At 39.2% G+C, this 21692-nt stretch overlaps 1 protein-coding gene across 6 annotated transcripts in view; it reads left to right on the forward strand.

Moving 5' to 3' along the window:
* The window catches only part of LOC102228869 (amyloid-beta A4 precursor protein-binding family B member 2-like), a 58449-nt gene that overhangs the window by 14700 nt on the left and 22057 nt on the right, over positions 1-21692 (forward strand). For 3 of the 6 annotated variants that reach the window (XM_023328279.1, XM_023328276.1, XM_023328277.1), the window contains 7 exons: positions 2810-4122; positions 4754-4962; positions 5844-5987; positions 6190-6275; positions 6945-7005; positions 8665-8811; positions 9424-9551. In XM_023328279.1, coding sequence (XP_023184047.1) covers positions 2841-4122; positions 4754-4962; positions 5844-5987; positions 6190-6275; positions 6945-7005; positions 8665-8811; positions 9424-9551 — 2057 coding nt within the window. In that variant the 5' untranslated portion in view covers positions 2810-2840. Of the gene's footprint in view, positions 1-2809; positions 4123-4753; positions 4963-5843; positions 5988-6189; positions 6276-6944; positions 7006-8664; positions 8812-9423; positions 9552-15283; positions 15801-21692 lie in introns of those variants that run through there. The other 3 variants (XM_023328280.1, XM_023328281.1, XM_023328278.1) reach the window with 2 other exon arrangements.

Genomic DNA, 21692 nt, shown 5'->3' on the forward strand with positions numbered 1-21692 from the left:
ATTTAAAGTTAATTATAAACGTTGCTGGATGAAGTTTATTAAACTTTCCAGACAGGAGAGGAAGGAAATTCCTCCTCAAAGTAAAAATCTGTAAAAATAAATCAATATTTTATCATAGCTGCATGATATAAATGCTTAATAAATTAGAAAATCAGAGGGAAGTTAAAATAGGGTTGGGGTTGGGGTTAGAGTTAGGGCTCCTGAAGGATCCCATGCCCTGTGCACGGACACTCTCTGCTGGTGGTCACGCCCAAGGCCTTCCTCTTATTCAGACTTCTAGGGATCTGTGTGTCCAACCTAGGGATCCAAATCCTCTCAGCCCTTCTCCTCTGTGCTGAGGATCAGGTTGGGTTACATTTCAGCACCAAGGCTGAAAGTGCTTCCCAGCCATGGTTGATAAAATGCTGCACAAGTGGTACATGTTTTTCTTTTGATTTTTGATGTTATACCTGTGTTGGGTGAAACCGGTGAGAAGGCTGTTACCTGTCTCGCCCACATAATAAATTTGACAAATTTTGCAGGTGATCAGATAAATACAGTTTTTAGACTTGGGGTTTCCAGAAATGGTCTAATTTGTAAATTGTGTTGTCAAATTTGCTTTGTACCCAGTGCAGCTGTTTAAAGAATCCACCCTGACCTTTGACCCATGGTTTGTCCATGGGCCTTACCTCAGCACAGACGAGGAAATCCCTCAGATTCTTGTTCCTTTTGTAGGCCACAATTATTCTGTTGTTTGGAAGCAAAGAGGTTTCAGATTGGAATTTAGTAAAATTGTGTTTGCTATTGTAAAGAAACTGTCTGGCCGAGGAAGAGAATGTAGTTATCAGAGGGATCATGGGAGATGAATTGGGGGGTCTGGACTCAAGGAAGTTCTTCCTGCATGTCCTCAGGAAAGATCTGGAATATCCTCTCTTACCAAGAGCAGAAAACAGAGTCCTAGTTGCCTCCTCAAAGTTGGTTTTCTGTCGGTGTGCAGATTCTGTGAAATCTGAGGAGTTGTGATTTTATTAGGCCAGCATACGTGTGTTTAGGACGATAGCTTGTTTTAATGCTCCTCTTATCTGGCTTTCAGATTTGATGGATTGTCATATCCTTTTAGGTTTGCAATTTAGCCATACTCTTTCTATTTCAGGTGATGGCTTAACCAGGGATCTCCAACTGTAGTCCTCGAGATCTACTGTCCTTTGGCTTTTTGATGCATTCCTGTTCTTACACACCTGAATCAAATTAATTAGCAGGCCTTTGCCAAGTTTGATGGCATGCTGAACGGGCAGTTCTATCAATTTATTCTCTGTGTTAGAGCAGGGATGCATCTGAAACATGCATCACCGTAAATTTCAGAACCCCTGACTCTATGGGATGTTGAAAGCTTGGGTGATTTTGTTGTGACTGAACTTGCTTTAAATCTCTCCGTGACCTGTCCAGGTCCAGATACTGTCTGGTCTCTAATAATCTCTAAAAAACCTCTGAGACTTGCACAGAACAGCAGGATTTATAGTGAGATTAGATTAAAAAGAGATTGGCACTACTTATTAATCAGGTGACTTCCGGAGGCAATTGATGACACGAGGTTGTATTCAGAGGAATCGAAGTAAATATAACTGAATACAAGTACTTGACATCATTTACAGACTTGTATTTGTAATACATTTTGAAAACCAGTATATCAGTAAAACAGTGAAGTTTGAAGTTGTAAAGTGACCAAATGTGAAAAGGTTCAAGGTATATAAATACATTTGCATGGCCTTGCAAAATATGTTTTCATCTAAAGTCAAGAGCTGATCTGTTGGCTGAATTGGCATTTAATCTAGCATGACAATAATGGTTTTGTTGTGACATTGGTGCAGGTTGCTTGAACCTGTTGATTGTGTTTGAGACACAAACCCACAGATGATTCAGCACTAACAGGTTGTTGTGTGGCTCAGGGGAACAACACAGCCATCACCCAGGAGGACGAGAGCAGATAGAGGCCCCGCAGCAGCATAATGCACCGTCTACATATTCTGCTCTCGTTTAAATTCTCCCCCGGCCTTTTTCCCATGATAAGGTCATGCTTTAAAATCTGCTGTGCTCGAGTTTTCCATATCTTAAAGATAAAAAGGCTGTGATGACTGCAGCAATGTTTGAGCCGGGTATGTTCGTTATTAGGTGGCAGGATGTTTATCCGTTTGGTTTGCGTGTCTAGACAAGTTTACCTGACTGCTTTTCCAAAGGGGTTACAGGCGGGTTAGTAAGTGATGTAACCCATATTTTCTATGCGTCATGTCTTTGATTGGAATAATATTCTACCACTCTCTTTATCAAGCCGTCTTTAGTCTGCAGCGCAGAGCTGATCCACCCAGAGATAAAAGAGACAGCTAGTTAGCAAAGGCTGCCTAACACTTCTCTTCCCCACAGGCAGGCTTTACTCCTCAGCTTCCTCTTTGAAAGTGAGTCCTGATTTAATGGACCGAGAGTCTGAGTCATTCTGGGCATCATGCAAGTCTATTTCAGTGTTGTGACTTTGATGTTGTATTTCTGAGCTCTTCGTCTTTCTCTACAGAATCTTAGCAGTGTCTTGATGTGTCTTTTTGAAGCCTGTTTAAGCTGCATCCAATGAGATGTGATATCAGACACTGAATTAATAATCAGAGATGCTCCAATAAGAGGTGTTGTGGACGATTTTAAATCACAATTTGGGACAGCTGTGACCTGCTGTTATGAAATTTTGATTTATTTATCTATTTTTATTAAAGCAATCTTAATCTAGTATAAAGGTTTATGCTTCAATTTAGTTGACAGTTTTTTGTTGCTCTCCATCTCCCAACAGTTCCATCCTTGCTGTATACTTCTAGTCAGACATGATGTCAGTACAAACTCCACCCCTCTCCCGTTCTGGCTCCACCCCCTCCACTGGGGGTCTGGCAAATCGCAGTACACCCTCAGCCACCCCTCCCACCTCTCTGAGTCTTCGCTCATCCTACAGCCAGCTGCTTGGTCGCGACGTGATCAAGGAGTCGATGGAAACCGGGAGCTCAGCCACTTTGCCCAAGAGCCGTCAGAGGTATGCAATGACCACTGTGCGGAGTGCCATGGGGATAAGTGACAACTTTGCTCTGTCCTCCAAGTACCAACCAGTAACCAGAGGAAGAGGACTCCCAACCAAGTCCTCATCTAGTTCTGCCCTGTACTCTTCCTCTTCTTCATCGTCCTCCTCCTTCTTTAACACAACTAACCCCAAACTAGCCAAGAATGGAGCTAACATGCAGAGGCGAGCTGAGAGCCAGCAGCTACAGCTGAGCAGGGCAAATACTGTGGAGAAAATTCACAATGATCTCTTCAATAATCCTTCTTCAGATTGGCTAGAGTTTGGGAAAGACAACTCTCAGCTTCCTCCGTTTCGTAGAAGAACCAAAAGCTTTTTGGAGTACCATGGCAAATGCTGGGATCTGGACCCCAGTTGGGAAAACAAAGAGGGGAAGGAGGACGAGGAGGAGGAGGAGGAGAAGCAGCTGCCTGCATCAGAAAAAGAACAGGACAGCCCTGCTAAAGAAAGAGACAGTCAGAAGGAAGAGAAGACCAATGGCAAGCAAAACAGTCACGAGGAAAAGGATAACGTGGAGTCTGTCGTGGAGGAAGATGAGGAGGAAGACGAGCCCACCCCAACACCAAGACAGCCCCTACTGCCGGTAGTGGTTGAAGCACCTCTTTCCTCCACCTCCTCCTCTTCTGCAAACAGCCCAGAATGGGTGTCAGACAACCTCAACCACCTCCAGAATCAAGCCCCAGCACCAATTCGAGAAGAGCTGTGTCCCCAAGTTCAAGCTAGTCCACGTAGTCTTGCAAAGCCACCTCGAACCTCCCAGCCCCGGGTGATCAAAGTGGAATTGCACCCCAACAACGAGAACCAGTTTTTGCAACAGTACCCTCCATTTTCCCCTAAGCAAGCCAGAGCTGCTGAAAAAAACACCCCTACCAAGAATTGGGTATCTCCGCTCCTACAGGAACCGACACCAGAGACGGGCCTTCCTAAAGTAGGCCTGAAAATGGATTTGACTCCTGACACATCATCAGAGGATGAAGATTCCAGCTGGACCACTCTGTCTCAAGAGTCACCCTCTCCACAGAGTCCAAAAGAGACAGGTTTGATATGTTTGTCCTTTCATTTGATTTTTTTATTTAAAGAATTTTAATTTCTTTGTCTTCCTTTAATCATACCCCAATTGCATCTGGACCCAGGTGCAACTTGCTCTGAATAATTCTACCTCCATTTGACAGATCTGTAAGTTTACAAAGACCAAGCAAGGTACCACAGCAATAATGTTGGAGGCTTAAAGGCCCCCTTGAGCAACATTATGGTGTAGAGAGGAAATACGATGTAGAGAACAGGATGCTGCAGAGAGAAGGGCGTGAAAAAGCAGAGAGGAATTGGAGGGGAGGGGATTTTCCGGCATGTATGTCAAAGCATTAGCTAACTAATATTAGGGTATACAGAGTAACATAAAGCCAACAGAGAGAAAGCAAGACAGATTGTTGACTATTGGGCCTTGCCACAGGGTATGAGCCCAGGCTTTGCCATGACAACAGAAACTGAACACAGACATACTGACATTCATCCTCTGCATTCTTATTTCTATCTGTGATGTTTGTATTGACTGAATACTTGCATTACAAGGCCTTATAGAGCTTATCTATGAGCGTAGTTCTTTTGTGTGTGTTTCGATGATATCCTCATGTGTAATATATGTAACTGCATATTCCTGTCATCCATCAGCAGATGTATGGGCTGAAGGGGATCTGCCCCCAGGCTGGCGGGAGATCTCAGACTCATCTGAAGTCTATTTCTGGCATGTTCCCACTGGCACTACACAGTATGACCGACCCGTTGCCTCTGAAAACCAAGATACTACTTCTAGCAATGTGCCAGACTCTGAGCATGACCCACAAAAAGAAACACAAGACTCTCCTATCCTACCAAATGAGGTAAGAGGACTACTAGATGCAAGACATCATAAGGCGAATTTTATGGTGTTTGTGTATTCACAGTGCTATAAATAGGTATTTGCTTCCCTATGCATTTCTTCAGTTTTTGTTGAGACACCTGAACTCTTAAGCATCAAACTCTTAAGCATTAACAAATGTTAATTTTAGGCAACTATAACCGTAGGAATTACAAATTGAAATGTTTAAATGATGATTTCAATAGTTAAAGGGAGAACGTTTTGTGAAAAAGTAATTCTTTGCTTACACACAGTTTTTTGGAAAGATCAATTTAATTTCACAATATCTGCAGAATCAAATAAACACTCAAACAGAACCTGCCTGACAGTGTGAAGTAGGATCAAATATCTGAAATAGAAAAACATCATGACCTGACCTAAAGACATTTGAAAATCACGAGTTAAGAAAAATCCACAGCTCACCAAAACTCAACTAACTTTTTGGGAGGTGCTCATTCTGTAGCATCTGAATCAAAACAAATATATTAATGGGCGAAAGACAGTATTAAACAGACGGATTTGGTGGCGGTTTGATGGGTACTTAATGACTTGCTGTATATGAATCCTGCTTCCTAGTAGGAAATTCTGAAGGAGAATATTCAGCCATATCTAAAATATAAAGTTATATAACTTGAGTTTGATCTAATTTTTTACTTTTTGAATTGTTTTTTCTGAAATGTTAATGAAACCCAAACTTATACTTATAGAGAAAAGGACTCAAACATATTTCAAGATTTATGTAACATACAAGGTGCTTTTGGTTGAAGCTACAAGATGGTGGTGCTGTTTGATAAATGTCAGTTTATTTTGATACGTTACTTCTATGTGTTTTGTTGTATCTTTTCTTTTCTTTCTTATTTACAGCGCCCGAGCAGTTTGATATCTGACAGCTCAGTGGAGCCGGTCCCTTCTCCGTCTGGTTCCTCCCCATCCTCTTCCTGCTCCTCGCCCTCCAAAGGCCTCTTCTCTCCCAATCCAGTATTCAGCACTACCACTCCCACATCAAAAGTATGCCAAACCTTCAATTTCAACTTAGTTTTTTGCTGGATTTTAACATATTCAACTAACAGAGAAAATATGTCTCAAGCTGAATTAAAATAACATAAAATAAATGTCACAAAGTAAAAAAAAACAAAACCATTTTTTAAAAAACCTGTCAGAACTCAATCTTTTCCCCCAACAATTCCTGTTTTTTCTCCTTCTTCTTCAGGACCTGAAGGACTATCCAGTATATCCAGATCCCAGTCTGAAAGCATTTGAAGGAGCTACACTCCGCTATGCCTCTCTTAGACTCAAGTAAGTCATGGACAGATAACCGGCACCCTCCAAACATTTTGGCACGCCTGGTAAGGACATGTATATGCCGTGAGCTAAATTAATCTTTTCTTGTAATAGCATAATCTTACACTGAAAAAAGTGCAACCCTTAATTGAGCACATTTATTCAGCGGTAATTTTGTGTTAAAATAAAATGTATCTTTTTGCAATCTCACAAGATGCGTACTACAACTTTAAAGAAGTGCAAAACAAAAACTACTGAATGGGAAAGAAAAGGAAACGCATAACTTAAGCCTGTGACTAAGGGATAAGAAAAGTTTCTAAAGATTCTTCGCTTAAAGAAATTTGCTCATATCCAAATCACACCAGTAATTAAAAAAAACCTCTTGACCTGTCGCAAATAAAGCTGCACAAAAACCCACATTAAACTATGCGGAAGTTTTCAGTGAGCACAGTGACTGGATGGTAGGAAATCTCTGAAGCTAAAGTTAAGACATAAAATGATTTATCTTTTAGTTTTAATACATCTGAAGGCATTATATGCACACAACCAACATGTAGAACATTTTTTATTATTTATTTATCTCTGTGTGTGTGTATCACAGCCAAAGCTGTACATTTTCCCAGTTTTCTTTGGAGAAGTTTGATCTTCTCATGAACCTCACTTATGTCTCATAATTTTCTGCAGCCCTCCAGCTCAGCTTGAGACAGTGGACCTTAACAGCACATTCTCTGATCCAGAGGCAATGGTAAGCTTGCATCATACCAACCAGAAATCTTCTGAAATGTATAGGCTTATTGTGATGCATTATACCTGGAATATGTTTCAAAAAGGCATCAAACCTGGTGGGATAATTGCTTATTGTTAACATAAACATTCCAGCTGGAAGGTTTGTCGCCCAATTTAAGAATTTGGTCATTTGCAAGTTTTGTATTGAAGAAGCAACCCAAAAATATTTTGAAAGCAAACATCTGGGGTGGATCAGCACTTTGATATAAACTGTAGGATAAATTGCTTAGAATCTGAGTCAATATAACTGAAAAAAAGATAACAGAGAAAGCTGGTAACCAGGCACAAAGATGAGCATAATGTGAACAGAAAAATGCTAATGTGCAAAACCTAGTAGTTTGGCACTGTCTCTGGGATGTGGCTTATTTGAATAAGAAATGATGTGACCTTAAAAACCATTCTGAAGTCTGACATGATGAAAAACAGTGTGTGTTTTTATTTAAGAAATGAATGCGGATTATATTCTTGTTATACAGCGTATGGCCATTTGTTACTGCACTTGACCTGAATAACTTCTATATATCCTAAAGCACGTTTGATGGTGCTTCAAAAATACCAGGTTTGTCCTAAAAATGTCACTGACATCAGATTAAAATCTTTCAAAAAAAGGTCTTGAACACAACACAAGTAACAACACAAGCAGTTGACATTAACATTACCCTTTCTAGTTGCTTTCTTGTGGATATCAGCTGTTAATAAATCAATATGAATTACCAGCGTGAAGATTAAAGGTTCCAAAGTGTTTGGTTTGAAACTGTAAAGCATTGGGTTTTCACTGTAATTTGCAGCAGTGCAATGCCTGAAAAACAGTGAATTATGTGAAACTATAAAGACACTATTATTACAACACAAGATTTCAAATTCAAATAACTATAATAGAGTTTTAAATGTTTTATTTTGATAAAATATATATTTCTTATTGTTTAATGAGAGAAACTCACCAGGGTGTGTTTGAAATTACGTAACCCAGATCAGTGTTGCTTCCTTTCTTTCTCTCTATTTTTGTTGCAGCGCCACTTAGTGGTCAGTTTTGAGAAAACAGTTATGTTAAGATTTTTATGTTCCTGACTGTTTTAGCCGCCCGCTTGTGGAAGAACTTTAACTAAACCAGCAAAAGGCATATGTAAACGGATAAGACTATTAAGACTTATTCATACTATTAGTTTTTTGTATCTTTACCAATTTTATATTTATCTTATTATTTTTACTAACCTTAATTTTATTACTTAATTCTCATCTTTTTGATGAGATAGATGAAGAGAAAGTTTAAAATGAGAGAGGGTGGAAATAGATTCTGGACAGGCAGTTATTCTGCCAAACACAGTGTTTTTTATATTTCATATTTTATTCTTCACCCAATTACTTCTAGTTAAGATGATTTGTCCGCATCAGATTGTGTGCATGTACTGAATATATCCCAGCTTGGATCAGATCTGAGTTTATGTGAATTGGGTATCTTTATTTATTTTTTGTTTGTTGTTGTTGTTTGTTTAATAACATTACTGTCTCCTATTCAAATGTGAATATCCTTCTCTAGGTACATCTGTATGTTGCACATCCAGAGATTAATAAAACCATCACACTTGAAGAGCACAGATCAGTGTTGTGTTTCTCTCAGTCATTTCCAGTGCGTTCTCTGGGCTGGGTGGAGATGGCAGAGCAGGACCTCTGTGAGGGGAGGAGCAGTGTGGCTGTCCACCACTGCATCAGACAACTGTCCTACTGCAGGAGGGATATAAGAGACTCAGCTGGAGTCTGGGGAGAGGTCAGTGTGTCAGCCAATATCTGTGCTAAACAAGCGTTTTTGATAATGTATGCATGCAGTGGAGCTGAACGTTTAAAGTGGAGAGTTACAGATGATGATGGCAATGAATAGAAAGGCAATGGCTTATTTTGAGCATGAATAAATAAAATAAAACACATCACTTAACAAAATGATAATAGTAGTAATTTAACATGTTCAACGTCACTGTCCCATGGACGTTCAATGAACATCGTTATTACTCCCAGAAATGTGCGTGGTATTGAGCTTATCATGTTAAATGACAGAAAGTTGCATTATTTTCTCAATCCTGATTGTCGATGAAAACATTCATATCATGTAGTAAAGCTACGCATAAAGTAGCTGCAATCAAAGGGCTAACACTGCTGTGGACAACTCCACACAGAAACCTCTACAAGTTGAAGGTTTAAAACTAGAACCTTCTTGCTGCAAGCTAATGGAGTGACCCACCGCAACAGCTTGCCTTGGTACTATTCTGATGTGAAGCCAGAAAACATGGAGAGAGTAAATACTGCTGCAGACTTTTCAATCAATGAGAAACTGTAATCAGCTTTGGGCTGCAGGTTGAAAGTGTCCCTGTGTGCATTATTCCAGGGTAAAGGCATGCTGTTGGTGCTTCAAGATCGAATGTTAACTCTGGTTGACCCAGATGATCGCAGTTTGCTCCACTCTCAACCGATCAGCAGCATCCGTGTCTGGGGCGTCGGGCGAGATCACGACAGGTAGGAAGACACAACACAGATTTTTATTTAATTGGAATCGTTTTCAGGATTCTGTTTGCCTATTTGTGCACAGTATGGTGTAGTACCATGATTTTTCTGGAAAAAAGAAATGAATAAACAATTTAACCATGATTACCATCCCTAGACATTGGATTCAGCAGCTTTGCTCCCTTAGAAAAGATACTGTGCCACAGTCGGTTGGTAAAATGGCTAATCTTCAGTGGGATTTGTCAGACTGCAGCTGGATCGACAAGCAGTTGCTTTGCACTTTAATAACAAAGTCTATATGTTGCAAATAAATAAATTAGTGCATATATGATCAAAAATACTTTTTTGCATATAGTGTGCTAGCTCTGTGGAACATATTCCCATTTGCAAGCTTAAATAATGTTTTTGCTTTCATGTCCTGATTCAGACAAGGTTATTTATGAACAGCAACAAAAAAAATCATCTCCACAGAATTGTGGATGTTGGAACAAAATCCATAAAAAGTTAAACTCTACAGTTTAGCTATTGCTGGTAACCCAGATAGCTTTGTGATTATGTTGGTCCATTAATTCTCCAGCATTTAATAAATTCCAATATACCTGCTATGCTTTGAATATCAAGGAGGTGTGAATAGGAACAGATACAAACACATGAGGATCTCCAAACAAACAAAGCTGAAAGTGCATTCTTAAAATTTAATATATGTGTGTGTCAGTGACGTGCGGTGAGGTTCATAGCTGGTGAGGCACTGACGTCATCAGAATCAGATTTGCAAATAGATGCATAGATTGACAGCAGTTTACAGGTTATGTTTCACTTCTGCATCCTTACACATGCAAACTGTAGCTCACAAAATCTATCGCTGCACTTGACTTGCTTCCCCAATCGTTTAGCCTAGCTCGCTGTCACTTACTCGGCAGTTGAGGAGTGAACAAGACGAACGTCTGGGATCTTGAGCGCCCCCTGCCATGAGGCAAGAGAACTGCCTGCCTCACCTCGAACCTGTTCTCTGCCGTTTATAATCGCTCATTACACGAAACACGTTACACAAACACAGTTGGTGACAAAAAGCACTGTACATTATATACATAAGCTAAATTATTGGAAATAAGTTCACATATTAAATTTGTTTAAACCATTTTATTGACGCCGTACAGCAACATGCTCTCTCCGCTTAGCAGCCAGCGCAGAGCCAGGGGTTGCGCAATCCAAGGTGAGGCAGAGCTCGCTGCTGCCTCACCGGCATCGCTTCCAAGCATTTGAATGGGAAAATAAGAAAATTCAGCGATTTTGAACAAATAAAAATCGAAATTGGTGAAGCTACATGAAAAATAAATATTTTTTAGTACAAACCACCGGATGAATATAACAATTTAAATTACTTTATGATTATATATTTTCTTTCTTTCCATGATGGCTGGTGAGGCACTGCCTCACCTGCCTCCCCTGACCGCACGTCACTGGTGTGTGTAATATTTCTGCTGACAGAAACTGAATCAGGAGTTTTGAAAGATCACAGGAGAACAGAATTCACCTCATTATTATTCAACCCTTATTTGCACAAACTGCATTTAAAACTCCATAATTATTCTTATTCTTCAAGCCTTTGGCTCCCCTGCAAGAACCCCGTGGGACTCTCAGTCATTTACAAATGTCCCATGGTTTTAACTTTTTAGTATTGAGTTGACAATGTGCTGAGGCTAGCATTGCTGCAAATGGGAGATGGAGGGTCTCGTTTCTAAGTCAAATGTCTCAGCACAGGATATTTCTGCATGTAGTACTTATTTAACATATTTAACTTATTTAAAAACATTTAACAAATAAACAAATAGATCTTTCAAATCTTTCATGTTTTCACTGTTTTTGTATCTGACAAATGTTTGCTAAATTAACACAGAATGAGAATTTTATTCATGGAAGACATATGTCCAAATCAACCAGGTCAATGTGAAAACCCAACTGCTTCCCTTGTTAAATCATAAATGAACTGAAAATGATCACATTCTTTTTTAATATCAACAGACACACTTAGACCTAATTACCACCAGACCTGCAGAATCAAGTACTTACACAAAATCTGACAACATGTATTAGGCTAAAAAATTGGAAAAAGCAACAGGGATGTTTGATCAAACAAAATTCAATGATAGATGACTCACCTCTTATTGAGGTGACTCATCTAATTTCTAAAGATTTGAGAATTCAACGCACCACAGTGAGAGCCATTGTCTACATGGAGCAGTAGCTCACCTTCCCAACTGGCTAAAAAAAAAAGAAGGTTCTGGGTGACATGGGCAAAGTCTGGTCTTAAATCTTATTGAGATTATGTTTTGTAACCTTAAACAGTCCAATGACTGTTTATGCAATCAAGGAGGAGGCTTTGATGACTTTTCTTTCTGTTTAATACATTAAATTAATATTTGAAAATACCGTGAAGTTACTCAGGCCATAGCTGTCTGATGTTAAAATCTACTTATTGATTTGAAAGATGTAAATGTGATGGAACAGCAAAACAGAGGCAATTTGTAAAGGAACAATAGGTTTTCCCAGCACTGCATGTTGTTCTCATCAGTGCAGATGTAAACCACCCTTGTCCTCGTATAGAACTCCAATGAAAATCTTTTAGCTGAAAGTAAAGCCACTTTAAAGATCGCCCACTCAATGGTCTTAGAGAAGAGAGAATCTGTAGATGTTGCAGTGTCTGGTCTTAAAGAAATCAGGTGAAGATTGAGTTAAAACATCATCTGTGTGAAACCCGTACTCTCATTTCAATCTGTTTTGTTCATTTTCTCTTCATCTTTAAAGCACTGGTGTGCTCCTCATCTTTCATTTATCCTTCTCCCTCTCCTCTTCATCTTCTAATTCTGCTTTTTGAACACTGTTGCAGCCTCAGCTGCTCATGTGTGAGGGAGATAAAGAGGAAAGAAGAAAGACAGAAAAGTCCCTCCAACATCTAACATCTCAGAGGACTTAGAAACTTTTAGAAACTCTCTCTCTCAGTGGTAATGGATAAAGCATGCAGCAGCCGGAGGAGGAGGAGAGGGTCAATCCAAGACAGCTCCCTCCTTTGACATGTTTCCTCACTGCGATCTCTGTCAACTCTAATAATATTACAATAATGCGCTTTTTATCCTCCCCTTCCCACCAGGAATTTAAAACCCGCAGTCCCTCTGCTTTGCTCGAGACTTAAAATACACGATGGGTTTTAGAATAGAATAGAATAGAATAGAATAGAATAGAATAAAATAAAAGTAACCCACAGAGGTTCAGATGTACCAGCAGCAAAGTCACAAGGAATCGAAGCATGTAGATGTATACAAAAATACAAATATTAAAACAGAACTGAGAATGATATACATACTATACTATGGTATACTATAAAGGGAAATTCCCTACATAAAGGCAACAGTTTTGAGTTTGTGTTTGTTGGGAGCAGTGACTGTTTTATAGTTTTAATAGCTGCTGGGAGGAAGGATCTCCTGTAACGCTCCCTTTTGCAATTAGGATGTAGCAGGCTGACACTGAGGGAGCTCTCCAGTTGACCAATAGCTTCATGGATGGAGTGGGAGTCATTGTCCATCTGTGATGTTATTTTAGACAGAGTGCTTCTAAATGATCATATACATATTAAAAATCTGAAATTGCTAAAATGCTACAGTTGTATTTATTTTTAAATGGATTTTTGTGGATGATAACAATTGTGCCACTGGTGATTTTATGAAAACCTATTTTTCCTTAACATATTTCCCCACTGAGTTAATGTACTTGGATGAATGTTCCAGTGTTATGCTATTCTCATGGAAAGAAACATCTCTCTCTTAGAGCAGAGTTAAAGGAAGAAAGTTGTCCTTTAAGGTCTTGTTCTCCAATCACACACAAAATGGAGACTGTAATAGTTGATAAATGTAATATACTTGTTTTTGTGAAATGCTTTGGAAATGTATTTGTGTGCTTGTGTTGCAGTGTGGCATGTTAGAAAGATGATGGAATGTTTTGTGTCCAGAGCCTGAGTAAAGGTTTCACTTGCTTAGACCTGCCACTAGAGGGCATTGCCATCAAGTTTTGTTCTTCCTGAGAAGCTGACAGTACCTGACAAAAGTATTTATGCTCCAAAAAGCTTTTTTCACATTTCTTCACCTCATAACCCCAAAACCTTTCTGGATTCACCAGGATTGTATAAAATAGAGAAAAAACTGTGTGACCCGGAGGAGAAATGATACATGTTTTTCACACTTTTTTTTTGAAAAGTCTATTTTTTTTCTGACCCTTGTGTCAATACTTTGTAGACCACCTGCAAGACGTGTCTCTGCTAGCTTTGTCCTTCTAGAGACAGAAATAGGAGAGGCAGTGGATCAGTTGGAAGAACATTTGTCTTGGAATCTGAAAGTTGTGGGTTTCATTCCAGGTTGTTCTCCTGAATTGTATTAAAAACTCTTAGGTCAGGCACAGAACTGCAAGTTGCATCCTGGTCTGCATGTTATTACATGAATGTGTGAATGCAGCTGGATGTATGAGACTCAAGCAAAAGCTCTTTTAATGGTAGGCATGACTAGAAAAGCACTTTTAGGATTACTCGGTATTTTACACCATTCATCTTCCCATTAATCTGACCTCATTTTCTGACCCCACTATGAAACGCATTCCCACAGCATGATTCTGCCTCCACCATGGATCAGTGTAGGAATGGTATGTTGCTTTGTTATTTTTCAGCCACACACAGATTGGCATAAAGCCTAAAAATGTCACATACAATAATGTGGTTGGAACATAGGTTTAGCTAAGTTGTGTAGCCACAGGCGGAAGTAAATGATTCATATCTCTGACTACAAGGAGATATATTAAGGAATGCTGATTGCTTTGTCTGTTCATTTAGATAAAAACAGACAAACAAAAAAACTACCAGGAAAAATTTATTAAGCTTAGTCGGAAAACAAAGCAAATAACATTTTGTAAGAATAGACACTTTAATAAAAATTTAATTTAGGATTTTATCTAGCTGCTAATTTTGGGCCCCAACACTTAAAACTGAATTTAACATTTTATGTTGTGTGCTGATATTTCTTGTACATGTTTGGACAGAACAAGTCTGATTTTAAGATTTAAAATAAATCCTTTTTTGGATTTTCATAGAAAAATTACAAAGAAATTTAGGTTGAAAAATATGTTAATGTAATCAACAGATATTGTAGAAACCAAAATGCGCTTTAAATCAAGGACAAAGCACAATCTTCCCTTTTTGCTCTATCCTTCATCTATCTTGTCATCTTGTCTTCTCCGGTATCCATCCATCTGAAGAATATCCCCAGTGTGGTCCTGAGTGCGTTCCCTCTGTTTCTCCTGCATCTCGATTCAATATGAATGAGTCCCACCGCCTCTAGACCAGGGCGGGGCAATGCCAGGGGGATGAGGAGGAGGGGTTTGCACCTCGATGAAGTCATGAAGCCATATTTGTAGCACTCAGCAAGTCTCACTGGTGCACGCCTGGTTGCACTTGCACGTGTTTGCATATGCATACATGTGTGTGTTGCTGCAAGGGAGTTTGAATTGATGAAGTCATAGGTCTATATTTGGAGCACTCAGTGTGTGTGTTTGTGTGGTATGTCTGTGTGTTTTACCCCACTTCACAATCCCATCATTCTGTCTGTAATGCTCTTGTGCTATTTCCATTCTTTGTTTCCAGCGCTCTTGTCAGCGTCCCCTCTTTTGCCATTGGCTGTGAAGCGTTGCCTCTTCTCCCATCTGCCTCTCTTTGTTTCTCCCGCTGTTGCACTTTAGTAAGGGAGACGCATTCTCTCTTCTTTCCTCCTAGTTTCAGTGAAGCTAGAGAGGGAGAAACAGGAGGATAGAAGAATAGATACTCAAGGAAAACAGAACAGAAAGTGTGCATTGCAGAGAGAGAGAGGGAGAAGAAGAAGAAGAGAGACAGAGGGATTATTCCCTGCTTGCACTGACCTGGACACACCAGGACTTCGCAGGAGACTCTTCGGACCGCAAGAGTCGTGGATCAAGGAGCAGGAAAAGGGGGAGGAAAGGTGTATCTGAGGGAAGGGGAGGAGAAGTAACAGGGGGAGGGGAGGAGAACGAAGGAAAGGAACCCCAAAGGACCAAAAAAAAAGGAGGAAAGAAAAAGAGAAGAAGCATAAGGAAGAGATTTACCCTGGGGGAGATACGACAAAGGGGCTGAAGCAGTGTCACAGCGCTGGTGGAGCTAATGAGGACAGGAAAGTAGTTGTCGCTATCTGGGCGAGGATGTCCGCCAGTGTGAGTACTCCATGTAGTTCAGTCATCCTTCAATTCTCCTTCTCCATCACTCCTTCTCTCCTCTCTGATGATTCCAACCACTCTTTCTCACGGATGTCATGGTATTCAGAAGTGCTTGACATGTTTTTTACTCATTTGCTCTTTAGATGCTCCTGCTGTGTTTTCCTATCCCACTCATTCTCTTAGTTCATTCAGCCATCAGGTACAGTGATTTCTGGCTCTCAGCTGCAGGTTTGCAGCCGCTGAGGCAAGACCAAGATACCCAGGGAGTCAGAAATATGGGAGAGAGACCAAGAAAGCAGAGGCAGGATTGGAAAAGACAAGATTAAATAGGCTGGATTTGCTGCGGGGGCTTTTCAAAGTGTTTGTCATGGCTTTTTGGAGCTGTTTGATATTAGACGTGGCTTATTTTTTAGTGTGCTGGGGAGTGCTACTATTTTTGGCATTTGCATTTCATTTTGCAGCCTGATAGAGTTTCAGTGAGGATGTATAAAATTTGTGTGAAAGTGTGCATTTTCCTGCATGCATGGTGTTGCTGTGGTGTTGAACAGGGAATCTTCAACGCATTTTTTATTTAAAGGAAAGCTTCTGCATTTTTGAAAGCGAGTCTCTGAAAATGAGCTGTCGGTAATGTTCCTGTAGTAGATCAATTTCATGTTATATTTACTTTGCATATATCCAGATTATTTAGTCTTAGCGCTTGTAAGGTTGTCGCTTACAGCTCGTCTGTGTAGGTCCAAGACCAGAGTGAACTTCTACCACCTTAGAACAACTCCTACCTCAAAAACATCATGTGAACACATTTTAACGAACTTCTAACCATCATCGTGTTTCTTTTGGGGGTTAATTTACAAAGAGGCTGAGGATTATTTACACAGATAACAAAGTCATGCTAACAAAGCATTTACCAACACCATTATTTTATTCTTACTCTGCCTTATTTACACATCAACTGTGTCTCTAACAAGGAACACTGAACATGTTCCGTGTGTGCATTTGGGAATATTTGTGGCACACTACCTCGTCCTAGTTTATTAATAAACAGTATCTTTGTAATTACCTGCTGAATATACATCTGACAACAGTTTAAAGATTCATAAAATAGCATTTCCATGATGTCTTTGAGATTGGAGTAACCACCCGATACAAAAATGGAAGCTGAAAGGTTCTTAAAATAGTGTTTGCTGAAATTGATATGAGGGTTTCTTAGTTGTTTTAAGACTTTCAGAGGAGTTAACATTTGGTAAATGTTATGTTTACTGCTAAAAATGTGCATTATAGCATTCTGGTTCAAAGTGCTTGGTCTTCTCTGGTTGTTTAAACCAGATAGGTAAACTCAACACTGCCCTAAAGTCCCCCATCTCTCACACACACCTTTTACTCAGCATAGCTGAATAAATTTGCATGTTGTTAAATACTTTCTGCGACGATTAACTTGTAACATCATGGATGGAAACTAAATGAGTCCTGCCCTTGTCAAATAAAATCATATTTTTTTGTTGTAGAAAAGAAGAAGAACTGTATACAAGTATAATATTAGGAGATGCTCATTCTGGCAAATTCTTTGCTGGGCGCTTATTAAATAAGCAGTGCTTATTATTGCTTATTGGTTGACAGTGCAAAAACATTCTGATTGGTCAGAAACAACCAATCAGAGCCAGGAGGAGCGGTGTATTTCTACAAATAGCAGTAGGACCACTGGGAGCAGCCAGAAGAGCTTAATTTTTTTTCACAAATTATCTGTCTCATATTATACTGTAGGATATACTGATGGTTTAAGCAAATTTGTTAAAAATATATTTTTGTAAAAGTTACCTACTGCAGCTTTAACAGAACCTCACTTTATAGGAAAAAATGCAAAGAACAAATAGCTGGTCTGGAGTAATTTACAACACACAACTGCAACTGCTACCATTTGTGTCCTCGGCAGTTAACTCCTATAAAGATTTTAAAAATGTATTAATTCTTTGTTTGCGTTGACTTGATGTTGACCTATCTTGCTTTTTAAGCTTTGCCCCTGCCCACTAATGAATCATGTGAGCAAACGCATAATACCACACTTCTACAAATACACATTACTTGCACGTTTCATTCATATTCATTAGTGGGCAGCAATGGGACTCTTGCCTATTCCCTTCAGCTCTCACTTATTCCCCACAGCTGCTGACCTTCGGTGGACAGCTGTGGCATATAGAGGAGAAAAGAAGAGAGGAGAGGAGGCAAACACGCCTCCACTATTATGAATTTTTAAGATCTCAACACATTCTGGCAATCTCCTCACATCTATGTCACTGAAGTGAGTTTTTGCAAGGGGGTTTGGGTGCTGGCAAGTGCTCCTCAAGCTTTTATTTGCTGATGTCAAGGCCTTTCTAACCCTAATTAACATGCAACATGTCCTTCTGATGGACCCCCAGGGACAAAGCCTCAACACCTACACCTATTTGATAGATGTCAGAGTGATTGATGGCCATTGCTCCCTGCTCCTGCTTCGATCTGAGTCGCTCCTTCCCATCAGCTCCTTTCATTTACCCACAATTCATCACTCCAGCTTCCTAGCTGCTGTTATCGAGATAGAAAATGTTCATCAGCGGTCACCAGGTCGGTACAGGTTGTGTCCCCTGCCTCTCCTTCTGCCTCACTCAGAGTCAGATGTCACCACATCCTTTCTGAATTTCAAATGCTTCCAAAACTCCTTTGTTTTCCTGCAGTTTTCCTGTCTCTGCAGCCTTTCTGCTCACTGCCTTACATTAGCATTGTTAGGGGCACACCTGCTGTAATACTTGTCTTCCTGAAAGATTACCCCTCCTGCTCTCCCTATAGATTCCCTCCTTAGCCCCGTCCGCCAATAAATCTCTTCCTGATAAAATCCTCTCTGGCTGTGGCACATAGAAATTTGTGAAACAGTTTGCAGATCATTGGTGTCGGAATGCAGGTGGACCAGTAGACAGTCATTGTGTCCCTGTTGCATCCTTTCAAACATTTAGTTACGTAGCGCTCTAGTACTGCATTTTATGGGGAGCTAGTAGAAACAGATCCATTTAGGATAGTAAATTTCATTTATGTTACAGATGCAGTAACACAATTACAGTGCAGCTCAACAGTGAATAATTCACCCATTTGAAAATAATCAAATACAACTAAAGATGCATAGATTAGAGATATATATTTTTTGCTTGGTATCCAGTCAAGAATTTTCTTAACGATGATATATACACGGTAAACGTTTGCATCAATGAAAATCTGCTAATATGTGGGAAATCCATCTAAAAGAAATAAAACATATCTTTTTCAGTCATTTACAAGACAGATAATAAGTCGCTTTTGTTTTTCCTTTTTAAATCACAAGATGCATTTGAAATAACAGCAGTTTCCAACTTTTTTATGTGAGGATAAAACTCCAAAATTGAATGCTATCTGTTGTATTTTTAAATAATTCACATATTGTGATTAGAAAGGAGCTGTAGATAGTTTTTTTGCTGTGAACAATTGTTAATTATTAACTTTAGAGGAGGAAAGCAGTCGGTGTTTCATAACTCTACTGTTGTACAGATTTTTTCTGTATTTTTTCTGTTCCTTCTATCAAAGAAGGATCAATAAAAAATGTCAAGAACAGAGTCAAGATTTTAAACTGCCTTTAGCATTTTACATTAACATTAAACGAGATTGACATGATTAGCACAGTGAATATTACTCCCTGTAAACATCCGTCTATAGAGTTAGCATGCATTTTGCTTTACTGTTTCAACATTTCTTAATCTGGCATGTTTACAGAAATGAGCTTCAACACAAAGAGACAGAAACTTTACTGCTGCATGCTTATCTTTCTGTTATTTACTATCCATGACTGGCTCCAGAGTTTCTTTTCTAGAAGCTTCTTACACCTGTTATGCTTCCTAAGACTGAACTTTTTAGACATCTCACTGACTTGATAACAGCCAGTCAAATTCTCATCTCTTTGTCTTTTATGGTAAACATTTCAGGAATATTTGCTTTTCCAACAACTTAAAACTGACAAGAAGACATTAAGCGCAAATTTAAAAAAATGATGTTGTTTTTTAAAATCACTTTCTCTGTTTAAAATTCAAATGAAGCAGAACTCTCTGTGAATGAATATTTTATCACATGAATAACTTAAGTTAGGAAAGGTTTTTTTGTACAGTTTAATAGGTCTGTGACCTGTGCAGCTGCTCACAGTGGCATCTTTTTAGAGTGAAATTTAGGGAGTTGGTTCTTTTGTTGCTCAGATGAACATCTCCAATGAAGGTCAATTAACCCTGTCTGCCATGCACTGCCCTGATTTTTGTCTGATAATTTACTGGATACTGGCTAGAACATGCAAGATGCTTCATTGGCTTGACAGTGAAAAGTAGTGTTTTATATCACATTTCAAAGTGGAGGACTGAATGGTATGTGTTTTATTTTTTTATAAATTAGTGATATGTTGGGCTACATTGTGTTTCTGGTGGAGAATGAAGTGTTGGCAGGGGGTTGCTGGTATTTGCTTGTTCCTCCTCATTAAGTAAAAATGATGAATTAACTGAATCAACTTGGCCCAATTTGTGCCGTAAAAATCAACATTTATTTTAAACATTTATTTTTTGTATGTGTTTCTGCTTTATTTTTAAATACAACATAAAATGAATGGAGTAGGACTCTTACTGCAGGCTAATTCTGAAATTATTTTTCATTGCTACAAAAGTAATGTGCATTTTTGGAAAATTAGCTAAAAATGTATTTTATGCAACCTTTGGCCTAGGGGTTGTAAAACCTCGACAACTTTTTCTTTACGTTATAAGCAGCCTAAATATATTCCCCTCAATTGTGTTTGATAGAGCAACATTAGGTGGTGCATAATTATGAACTGGAAAGAAAATGACACAGATTGCAGTTTTTACATAAGTAAAGATCTGAAATGTGTTGCTTGCATTTATAATCCTCCTCCTTCTATCAAACATTTTGTGGAAACGCATTTCTCCTTTTGAACTCAGTCAGACTGAAAGATGGATCTGTGCGAAGAGCAATTTCCAATACTTGTCACAGATTCTCAATTGGTTTGGGTCTGCACAAGCCAAACCACTTTCCATCGCTCAGAGCAATTCTGACCAGCTTCTTTGTTCCTGTAAAGGAAAAAAAAATCCCAACAGCATGATCCTGCCACCACTCTGTTTCGAACATCCACAGACACTGCTGTGTTTAGGCAAAGTTCCACATAACTTTTACATGTGGGCCCAAATCATTCCTCCACATATTGCCGTGGGAGTAGATGACTCCTGAAGTTAGACTGTTTTGTTTCTAGTTGGCGTGTCAAACTCTACAAGGGTAGGTGGCCGGCAACGTTTGGCTTTGTTCAAAGTTCAGTATGCCTGAATCACATAATTCTGTTGTTAACAGAAATCGGGAGAATCTGTATGCATGAGGTGATATTTTAGCTATTTGATTCAGGTGTGTGGTGCCAGGGACACATCTAAAAGTTGCAGGACACCAGCCCATGAGGCCTGGAGTCACAGCTTATTTAGAGGTATCAGAGTAAGGTTTACTGAATACTAATGCAAACCACACTTTTCTCTAAATAAATAAATAAATAAATACAATAAAAATATTGTGCTATTTTTCCTCCACTTAACAATTATGCTTTTCTTTGTGTTGGTGCAGCAGACAAAATTTTAATAAAATAAACTGAAGTTTGTATCTGTGAAAAATGTTATGACGACTCAGATGTACATTTGCCACTGAACAGATTTCAGACATGCAGCTCATGGCAGATTTAGCATATTAAATATTTGATATTTTCTATAAGAAAACTTCCAGTCAGCTGTCTGCTAACCCTTCTGGTCACTTGTTATGTAAATTTTGAAGGAAGATAAGTAAATACAGACATATTTCTGCTCACAG

The sequence above is a fragment of the Xiphophorus maculatus genome, chromosome 23, assembly GCF_002775205.1.
Source record: "Xiphophorus maculatus strain JP 163 A chromosome 23, X_maculatus-5.0-male, whole genome shotgun sequence".
Lineage (NCBI taxonomy): Eukaryota > Metazoa > Chordata > Actinopteri > Cyprinodontiformes > Poeciliidae > Xiphophorus > Xiphophorus maculatus.